General features: G+C 34.6%; 1 protein-coding gene across 1 annotated transcript in view; it reads left to right on the top strand.

Moving 5' to 3' along the window:
- The first annotated feature begins 316 nt into the window (after positions 1-316).
- LOC108915701 (transcription termination factor 2) overlaps positions 317-11,130 on the top strand; it is a 15,359-nt gene continuing 4,545 nt past the window's right edge. Inside the window, exons 1-12 of the mRNA XM_018721809.1 lie at positions 317-405; positions 470-529; positions 698-1,285; positions 1,369-1,778; positions 2,900-3,101; positions 3,158-3,466; positions 7,864-8,104; positions 8,158-8,428; positions 8,572-8,863; positions 9,093-9,238; positions 9,315-9,536; positions 9,591-9,800. Of these exons, the coding sequence (XP_018577325.1) occupies positions 387-405; positions 470-529; positions 698-1,285; positions 1,369-1,778; positions 2,900-3,101; positions 3,158-3,466; positions 7,864-8,104; positions 8,158-8,428; positions 8,572-8,863; positions 9,093-9,238; positions 9,315-9,536; positions 9,591-9,800 (2,970 nt within the window). The 5' untranslated portion in view covers positions 317-386. The remainder of the gene's footprint in view (positions 406-469; positions 530-697; positions 1,286-1,368; positions 1,779-2,899; positions 3,102-3,157; positions 3,467-7,863; positions 8,105-8,157; positions 8,429-8,571; positions 8,864-9,092; positions 9,239-9,314; positions 9,537-9,590; positions 9,801-11,130) is intronic.

Consider the following 11,130-nt stretch of genomic DNA (forward strand, 5'->3'; position numbering starts at 1 on the left):
GGTTTTATGCCTGTATACTTAAAATAAAAAAGAAATATTCTGCTTACTCTTCTCTCTGTGTATACAGTGTGTATCAGCCAAATGGAATAAATTCAATAAATAAATGTGTTCGAAAAAATACTAGGGCAGGTCAATTGGTATTTTTGGTTTTCGGATCACGGATTTCTTGAAAAGAAATCGGTGATCCTCCCTCATCTCGTGTAGGCCTCCATTGGTTTATGGATCATTTTCGTCATTTGGCTTTGGCAACATGTTTTATTATGGCAACAACAAAATATATAATTGGCAACACTGTATTGTATAACCTCATTTTGTTTAATATCACATTTTAAATTTTGTGACCGTTATTTTATCTGTTTCTCTTTTAATAAAAAATAAAAATAGCCATGTCGAATTTTATGACAGGTAATATTCTTATCAAATATGGAATAATATTGTATAATCATTTCGTATTTTCTATTTTATGTAGATGATGAAGATTCTCCCCAAGAGGAATCGGACGTGATTGAAGAAAGTATTGCAGAGAGCTGTGAGATTCTAATTATTGCATTAAAAATAATATCAATCATTCATTTAACTTTCAAAATGCTAATGTCAATTTGTATTTTCAGTTACCTTTTTAAAGTAGAGTAAAGCACTTCGTTAATATAGTTTTATGGCATTCCAAATAATTATAAATTTTAAATATTTTTTTTAGCTTGTCTGGAATCAGAAAATGGTTCTAACATGTCAAATTTGACAGGAGCGATAAAAAAAAATGTTAGAAGAAGTAGTGCTAGTAATAAAGTAAGGAGTAGTATAATGTCCGATAGTGATTCTTCTCCAGAACATAACGTACACACCTACACTAATAAACACAAAAGTTCGAAACATAGAACACCATCTTTCAGAAATAAATCAACTGACTCGCCATCATCCTCAACAAGCACAGAAGTTTTGAGAGATAGTCATTTTCAAGATAAACTAAATGTGAACAGTACCAGTCATAGGAAAAGTTTTATGAAAACTAGATCTCCAGAATTAAGTTCTGATGATAGTGATGATAATATAAGATTTCAAAGGAAAACTAAAAAAAAAATAATTTCCGACTCTGAATCTGAAGAGGAAATTGTAAACATTTCAAATGGGTTTAATAAAGAAGAGCAAGTTTCAGGCTCTATAGAAGTTGTTGATACTGATCCAGAAATTGAAAATATTACAAAATCTTTTAACGCCTCTATAATTTCAAGCGAGATTAATTTTGGAAAGAAAGGAAATATCATAAATAGCACTTTAGTTGATACAGGTAAGTCGTATTTATACCTTACAGTATTAGAAACAAAAGGGAATTAAATCTATGATACTTCTTTGCAACATCCTGTATTTTAGAAAGCCAGAATACTCCAAAAGCAGGCTCTAAAAGGTTATTCAACAAATCGGTTGACACTCCCAGGATTTTAAAACATTTGAAAGAGTCCACAACTCCCATCAGTGTCACTCCATCAAAAGTTATCCAAAAGCAAGGAAATGACTCCATGCTAACACCTAGAAACGTTAGAGCAATTATACCGTCTCGTTCGCCAAGTCCGTCAAACAGCTTGGAAATTGTGAGTGAAGGTGAAGCTGACATAATCGACATTAGCAGCGGAGATGTATCTCCTCCTCCTCCACCCGCTCGTCGAATTGATCCAAAGAAGAAAATTGTAAAACAGACTACTTTAGACACACTCATTACTAATAAAAATATGAATAGTCCCACAGTGGTTATGAAACAAGACAAGCCCATCAATGCCATAGAGGTAATAAGTTCCTCAAAACTAGAGCCCGGATAGAGGTACACGACTTTAGAATCGATATATAGGTAGCAGACAATTGGTTCGGTACAAATTAACTCGGTCAAAGTACCTACATTGTGTGGTACTTTCGATAAATAATGACACTTAGATATACTTTTATTAGTGCAATAACTTATTGGCAGTAACTATTTTGTCAGTATCGTGTATTGTAAGTATAACAAATATCCCAAGAAATAAGTATTCTATGAAAATAATGTCAATCATTTATTTAATTAGGCCACAATTGAGCCCTTTTTGCCTACGCCATCGTCCCAACATTGATCCTCTGTCTGTCTCTAACTCTCCTTGAACCTACCTGATGTCCTAACGAATGGCAGGATGTTCATCCATGGCAGGTCCCTCACCTCATTCATTTGCAAATCTTCGCTACCAAAGACTTTATGCCGAATCTCCCGAAGGTTGCGCTCTGTCCCAAAGGTTGGATAGGGGTATACTCCTCAAATCCTATCTTACATAAGTCCTACCCTTAAGTAGATAAAAATCCTCTACATAGTTAAGCAGAGAACGCATTCGGTGGTTGCGGTCCTGTCATATCGCGGTCTGTTCTGGGTTGAGCTAATCGCGGTCTTTTATAAAATCAGTCGCAGTTGGAAATCGTACACAATCCTGCTTGCGCCCTTCTTTAAATAGTTGAGGTATTGTTTTAATACTTAAAAAAATGAGTTATAGAGAAAGCTCGTCTCGATCACATCGCAGTCTCCTGAGATTCTTTGTAAAAGATCGGTGGAGAATGCAATGCGAGCGCAAAGAGCTCGGGAACGTCTAGTGTGAATGCATACATTAGAAAACATGGGGAGGAACTCCACCGCACGTGATCGAGACTAGCACGGACCGCGATGCGACGGTACCAGGACCGCCTAATGCATTCTCTGCTTTACTCCTCATTACTTGCCACCATTAAAATGGTGAAAACCTTTGCCTGAAAGACCGGTATACAACCCTTTCACTTTTGTGGAAATTATTTCTCTATTGAAAATTATCTGCTTACACACAACGCAAGTCGTATGCACTGATGTTTGGGCTCTATTAATAGCTATATCTTTTGTTTAATGTATTCTTTATAGGTGTGCCCAAGAGAAATGTCTGAGCAAAAAACGAAGATTAATAAAATAGAGCAAGACCTGCTTAAAGCCAAAAATTTGCTAAACACTGTAAATTTAGACAGTCTCCCAGATAAAGGTAAACTGATAAGAGACAGGCATATGGCAATCGAACAGATGCTGAAACAGGAAATTGAAAAATTGTCTATTATGGTGGTGACAAAAGGTGATCTATTATTTTATCCGTAATCCATTTAGTAAACTAATTATATTATTTTGTAGATGATACAGAAGTGAAAACGCCAGGAATTTCAAAGAAAGCAGAACCGACCTGGGACGAAATCCAAATGAATGCAAATGCCGTGATGCCAAAGACTTTTGGAAAGATGGCGATGTCAACCTATAATGCTCAGAAGGCTGTTACAATGGACAGGCTGCAGCAATTGCACGGTTCTCTTGAGAGCTGTCCAAAAGAAAACGACCTAGCCGAAGATCCTAAAGGATTGAAAGTCGATCTTATGCCACATCAAAAGAGAGCATTGGCGTGGCTGATGTGGAGGGAAAAACAGAAGCCTTCAGGGGGCATTTTAGGTAACCCGTACTTTGTTCTGTCTCCATTGCTTTTTTCAGATAGTCACTAGTGCCATTTTAAAATTATTTTTGTGTATCTTCATTGAAAAAATTCAAGAAATACTTACTATAATTTCAAAATATTTTATATCACTAGAATTACAATTTGGACAAAAATGGAAATAAAACAATCCAATAATCACATTTTTTTACATTTTGCTGTGTTTAGTGCTTTTTTCCACTTTAAGTGGACAGTTTAATATCAAATTGTTTTTTCCCTTCCATATATTGATTTTTTGATATACAGGATGAGCCAATTTTGGGGGATTTGGGGGTTTCTTGTGTTCTGCCGGATGATGGACAAAAACTAATTAAGATGGATGTGTCTAGCACTATTTTTTTTTTTTTTTTGAGAACAGTTGATTGGTAAAATTCACATCCATCTGTTTTATTTAAATGATACAGACAGTTTACTAATTGTCACATTTTTCTCAAAATGATTTGACCGCTCCATTTCTGTCACCGGAGGCTCAATATTAATGTCTCTTGATAATACATCAAATCCTGTAGTAGCCAGTAATGTTGCTGATGTTCTTCGTAATGAATGGTCTGTATATGTTTCAGGATGTTCTAGTTTCAAAAACTGCAATCTTATTAGAAATCGTAGAAAGAGTATTCTTGCCGACTGGTTGGTTGTAACATCTACCTGCTTGATAACGCATAAAAAAGCGTGATTTCAATTATAATTTCCAATCTAATCTTGATATATTTCCAAGAATTTCTAGGTGAGAAACAGAATCCAGACGAGAAGTAATTGTAAACGTACGTGACATCGAAATTTTTGAAATTGACGTCCAAAGTAAGTTTGCGTAACTCATCAGAACGGCATGCTCCTGCAATGCCTAAGACCGTCACTACTTTCATTAGCAAATATGTGTTATCGGATGCCTGAACGAGAAAATCGTTGACTTGTTCTCTTGTAAAAACGTTTGTCTTTTTAGAGGTGTAGGCGTCATTCTTACGTTTCAAAAATGCTCTCAGATTGGGGTATTTTGATGTATCCACATTCTCTTCTATGAAAATGGTTGACTTAATCATTGAGTAATCATTCCACAAACTCGCCGATGACTTTAAAGTTCTCGACTTCTTCATGAAATATGCTAGCAGTAACATTTCAGAAACACCAGTATTTTTGTTCTGGCACCATTCTTTGAAATTTCTGAATACTCGTCCGTAGCACACTTTTGAATTCTCGGGCAATAAAAATTCGCAGGCAGCATTTGCTGCACTTTCTATTAGGTAATCCAAACCACGTGACAAAATTGGAATTCAATATGGTGTGGAGGGCAAACATTTGTTTGATTCATATATACTTATGTGTGTTTTTTCTAGAGTTTGCGTTTTTCTGTTGGCTTGGCTTTGTTTTTTTGAACTTTGACTGTATAATGAGTGTTTCGTGGATTGTAGTTGTCTTTGTTATTACCAATCAATATGCAGAGTGATTATTTAAAGAAGCTAATATAAGGATTTATTTTTTTATTTAATTTACCAATACTTTCAGTAAACTCATTTATAAACAAAAAAAAAATCTAATAATATTAACTTATAGAACACCTTGTATATTTACGTATAAAAAAAATATTACATTTAAACGTTGGGCGCCACGTTGGGCGCCACGTTTGTGACGCTGCTAATGGGTGGCAATACAAAACAAGATTAAATATAAAAAAAAATATATCTCTGCCGTGGGTTTTCAGGCTCTTTTCAGCGAAAGGGTTGGCCCTAGCTCAGTGAAGAAGGGAGTGGGTTGAGACGTATACTAACTTATAAGGCGCCACCCGTTTTACAACCCGATGGACAATATACAAGAGGGCTGAAAAGAGGTGCTGGCTTCTTTTTACCTTACCAGTGCAAATAACAACAAAAAAACGGGAAAAAGGTACTAAGTGATACACACAAATCACGGAACTAGATAATATTTACTAACGCCAAAACTAGATATGCGGTGTACAGTAATTCAAAGTATCATACGCCCATATACAGAACGAAATATAAATATGTAATACAATTGGTTATTATTTTAACTAAACCCTTTCTATAGTACTATAGGTCGGTGTACACCATGGATTTGGCAAATTAAGTATATTGTATAATTAATTAGATGGTGTTAAAATGGCGTTAAAATTATTAAAAGATTATTTACTGTATTAAAGCAGAAAACTTATCGAATATTATCGAAAATTAACCGAAAGTGTCGTTATTAATACAAATTTATATAAAATATGAATATACAAGGTGTAAGACGGCAAATTACAACTTAAACTAAACTTATCTGGTTGTTATGGAGCAGAAAACTTCAGATCGGCTCGAAAACGGCAAGGCCCTTAGACTATTGACGTCCTCAGTAAGAATTCCTCTCGATAGCAAAAATGGAATTTCTGGTGTGGTGTCATTCGTCAGCAATACACACTGTACAGTATGGATGCACCAGAGGATGATACACGAGGCACAGGTGGCCCTAGAGATCAATCACGTGTTGTCTGATCTCGTAACACGTAAAGATGCAAATATGGAACTCATCCAGTCCGGTGACAGACAGGATTATCCAGCATGCAGAGAGAAACAGCGAGCTACAGCGATCGTGATAGCGACAGAGAGGCCTAAATTGAAATAATGCGTATAAATATGTATTGCATTATGGGCTAAATCATATTGTTAATAACAAAGATACTGTTATTACCTTTGTTCTTGAGCGGCCTCGTAGTAAAGGTTAAAACCCCTTGGTTTTCCTTAATTTGGGACTAATCCAACACAAAGTTGATATAATCACAACCAGCACAAATGCCAGAACAACTATTCCCAAATTATTAACAATTAAATCCGCAATAGCGTTAATTTATGGTTTCACACCTACTTAAAATTTTGTCAGGAAAACGGAATTAATGCTTACTTCGCTGAGCGACAAGTAAAGAAATCCCCGCGCAAAAAGTGACCTATCGCCGATAAAAAGAGCGAAGGAAGAAATGTATCGAAAAATAGATTTCAATTATACAGGGCCGCGTTTTTAGTACGAACCTTCCTGAATTAAATAGTCGGTAAAGTCAGTTTATTACTTATTAAAATTATACTACGTTACTACAATATACACATTATTTACGAATACAAAATAAACCGTAACAGGATATTAATTAATGTAATGTTGGCATTATAATGAAAAATACATAAATTAAGGAATTGGAATGTATTGATATCATTGTAAAAATTCTTGATAATACCTAACAAATTTTTCTTGATTTTTAAAAAGTAAAATTCCATTCTATTTTCGCTTGTATTTTCTAGTAATTTTCTTCTTTTATATCATGTTTGGCGCCGTTTTCTCAATAAATCATTTAAATGAGGAAAATATTTAGAATTCACTACGTCAGGTAAACAATGAAAGCTAACTTGGTCTCGATTTTCACGACTTCCACAACCCATTAATATGCATGTTATCGGCATTAGTAATACATATCGTTGCGACAATTCAATAAAAGACAAGTTGAACACTTCCTTAAATAAAATACATGAATAATTCCTTACAAAAAACTCGGATTAAATGCTTTTAACTAAAAACTTCTGGACTAACTTCAATGCATTCTCAATATAAACATAACTTGTTTGCCATCAGCGCCATATTGCTTAAAAATTTGACAGGTCGTTGGATTGCCTAATTTGAAAATCACTCATTTTTTTAATTCAGCTCTTTTTGCAGTAACGTATGCAATATAAATTCTGTTTTTTAAGTTATAACACAAAATAATACTTATTTTTCTAAATGGAACACCCCATGTATTTTTTAAATTTGTTTTAAATTATAGAAAAAGAGTTATAGGTTATAGATATCCAAAAATGATTGTTATGTAGTTCTGCTTCAGTGTGCTATCCTTTTTTTTAATTTTAATTTTGATTAGAGTACTCAGAAATATGATTTCATTTGAAGATGTGCATAGAGCATATACAGGGTGCGTTCAAATGATAGATCTATGGCTAAAAAGAACACGTTTTTTGCATAAAATTTATCGTGTTTACCCCTTAAGAGATACAGCCTCTCAAAGTTTGAAAAAATTTGGAATATCAACAATTTTTCGAAAATTTCTGCCCCTTGGAGGAGGTTGAAATAAGCATCCCCTAAGTTACTTTTTGCTACAAGTACTATTGCCCTTAAAAAACGTCGTGCATTTCAAGTTACTACATCAAAACTATGTAAAAAAAATTAAAAAATTTTTACATCAAAAATCGTTCAATATCAATTAAAAATGCTTAAACGAAATAAGATATCGAGGTGTAATTTTCTGGACCTAACATTTATCTTCATGGGGTATACAAAAGTGTTGAAACATGCTGGGTGACCTGTACAACGATGGTATATTTATTTTCAGCTGATGATATGGGTTTGGGGAAGACCTTAACAATGATTTCCTTAATGATAAAAAGCTTAGAAGTGGAAGATGATGAATCTGATGAGGAAAATCAGCCGACCAAATATAAAGGGGGTATGCTGGTGGTCTGTCCTGCCAGTTTGTTGAACCAGTGGTCCGGGGAGTTGGAGAGGAGAACAAAGAGGGGGCTGGTTTCCTGTGAGTTGTACCATGGACCAAAAAGAGAAACGAAACCAAAAAGGTTAAGATACAAATTCTATTGTCAATTTTGGTTGACGTTATGCATTATTTTAGACTAGCAGAGCACGATATGGTTATTACGACATACGCTATAGTAATGAATGAGTGTGAGAAAAATGGGGCTGTGTTTCGGGTAAAATGGAGACGCATCGTTGTCGATGAAGCGCATCAGATTAGAAATTACAAATCGCAAACTTCTGATGCCGTGTGCAGATTAGCGGCGGAGTCTCGGTGGGCACTAACTGGAACTCCCGTCCACAATAAAGAGCTGGATATGTACGCTCTATTGAAGTTTCTGAGGTGTTCACCATTCGATGACTTAGCGGTAAGTTTTGAATTGCATTATGTTCTTTTTCAAATGGAAATTAAACCTTGCCTGCCTCTTATATTTTGAAACGTATAGAAAAATTTTGTTTTATATTTAAACCATTTCTCCTAACAAGCATTTGTTTTTCCATTGGAATTTAGGTGTGGAAGCGATGGGTAGGTGATAAAAGTACCGGTGGTCAGGAACGTCTTCACACGGTCATATCGTCGCTCATGTTGCGAAGGACCAAAACCGAACTGATGGAAAAAGGTACGTTGCAATGCATGCCTGACAGAAAGTGGGAATTAATATCTGTGGAACTGTCCAAGACGGAGATGGACGTATATCAGAAGATTCTCTTGTTCTCGAGAACTCTTTTTGCGCAATTTCTTCACCAACGAGCTGAGAAAAATCAAGATGCGATAGATTTGAAATACACAAACTTTGCTACACGTAAGTAATAGGGTGGTACAAACATGTCCGAACACAACCATAGTGCTTCCAAATCGCAGATTTTTACCTTTTTTGAGTATAAATCTTTGATTTTCTTATCTGTTAAAATGATGCACATAACAAACTAAACACTGTGCTTTAAAAAAGTAGTAACAAATACCTTTTATTATCATTTTTTTGATTGCAAAGTTCTTAAAATATTTTCGATATATGCAGTGTATTTTTGTAGAACCAAATGGTCCAAATCAGGAATATTTTAAAATGAGAGAGAAATTACTGCGTGTTCACAAAGTCAAGGACATCAAGCAGCACGATATTTTGGTTCTTCTGCTGAGGTTAAGGCAAATATGCTGCCACCCTTCCCTGATAACAAATGTAAGTATTACAAAGACACAGTAATTCTTCATTTTGACGTATATCTAAGAAAAGTCGATCACACATTGTCTTTCAGATGTTGCATGAGGATATGGAAGAAGTAGACGAAGACGGCGACCTTGAAGAAACAAACATCCTCGATCAGTTGAACAAACTGGTTTTGAATGACGATCACGACACGTCTAATCCGGCCGAGGGTTTGTCTAATCAAGAGGATGCCCCTCGCTTAAAGGAAGCGGCAAAGACCATTCTGAATCTCTCAAATCCCGTCTTTTCCAAGGAGAGATTGAGTAGCAAGGTAATTTGATTCAAATGTGACATTTGTTGTAATCTGACATGTATTTTTTTTTAGATAAAAGCAGTTTTAGATGTTATTAAAGAAAAAATTGTGAAGACTGACGACAAGGCCATCATCGTTTCTCAGTGGCCGTCGTTCCTTAGATTAATAGCGTACCATTTAGACAAAGAGCGTATCCCCTTCGATCAACTCGATGGTAGTATTCCGGTTAATAAGCGGATGATCATGGTGGACAAGTTTAACAGTCCTAGCGATAAGATGAAGGTATGTATAAAAATTGCACGAAGTGAATCGAGCGCAGATATACAGGGTGCGCTACTTCCCACTGACATTTTCTTAGAAAAAAAAACAAATTGAAGTATTTTTTTTTTCATGCCTACAGTTGTAATGTTCCCGAGATCAAAAGTCAGTCAGTATAATTTAGAATATACAGGGTGTTCTCAAAGATGAATCACTTGTTTTAACATTATGTAGAATTCGTAAAAATACCTATATAAAAGTTGCAAAATAATGAAAGTACTAATAGTTAAAAATTTAAGTACAGTAGAACCTCGATTATCTGACCCACAGACCACCTAGACTGGCTTATAGAGCGACTTTGGTGAAAACACTTCGGAGCCTGATTTGGTGCCCAGCGCCCAGTCGTGTCCTAGCATTTGACGTGTACGCATCGCTGTGATTTCGATTATTAGACGTTTTATCATGGGCAAGTGTATTGTAAAATGTTGTGTAAATACAAGTGATCGAGTTGGTGAAGAGAAGCGAAAAGTTTCCTTCTTTAGGTAAGTATAAAAAAGGAATATATAAAATGTAAATATGTACGCCATTTTTCGGTTGACGTCACAAGTTTCCAGGGTTAGCTTTATAATTTTGTTCGCCCACATAGTGTAGTGATATTGTTATTATAAAATTATGAATGAATTACTATAAAATATTTTTAGTAATTATTTACTTTATGTGAGTCAAGTTTTTATGAAATTTTACCAATTCCCGTCATTTCGAGATTGCTGAAAATTAATAAAATATTTTTTTCAATTGAAAAAATCGCAAATAAAACTAATTTCAAATTCATGTTCACTACCCTAGAAATGGAGAGTTGACAAAATGTGATTAGAAAAAATCAGAGTTTTGTGACAAAAAAAATAATTAGCAAGTACATTATAGTATATATTGGCGGTTTTGTAATAACAAGTTCTCTAATAAAGCCAATAAAATGTAAAGACTGTGTAAATAGTTTAATGTCAAATACACAGTATTCGTACAGTCAATTAATTTTTATTAAAGATCGTGGTTGTTTGAGGTATCCATCTCGAGATGTCGTAGTAATATGCCAAGAAACAGAAAAATTAATAAATTTTTTTAATAATGATGAAAGCAGAACACCTAGGTTACAGAAAAATAAAATTGTTTATCATGTATTAAAAAACTTTCTGAATGCGAACATATTTGAAAATTTGCATTAACATCAATTTGATAATTTGCCTAACAATTGTAATCATTTAATAGAACTTGTAAGGGCTGAATGTGAAAAGTATATCGATGTACGAATAAATCATGAAGTCAAATTATTTAATTCGGTAAAATCTACGAAAAG

Source organism: Anoplophora glabripennis, unplaced genomic scaffold (assembly GCF_000390285.2).
Source record: "Anoplophora glabripennis isolate ALB-LARVAE unplaced genomic scaffold, Agla_2.0 scaffold1094, whole genome shotgun sequence".
NCBI lineage: Eukaryota > Metazoa > Arthropoda > Insecta > Coleoptera > Cerambycidae > Anoplophora > Anoplophora glabripennis.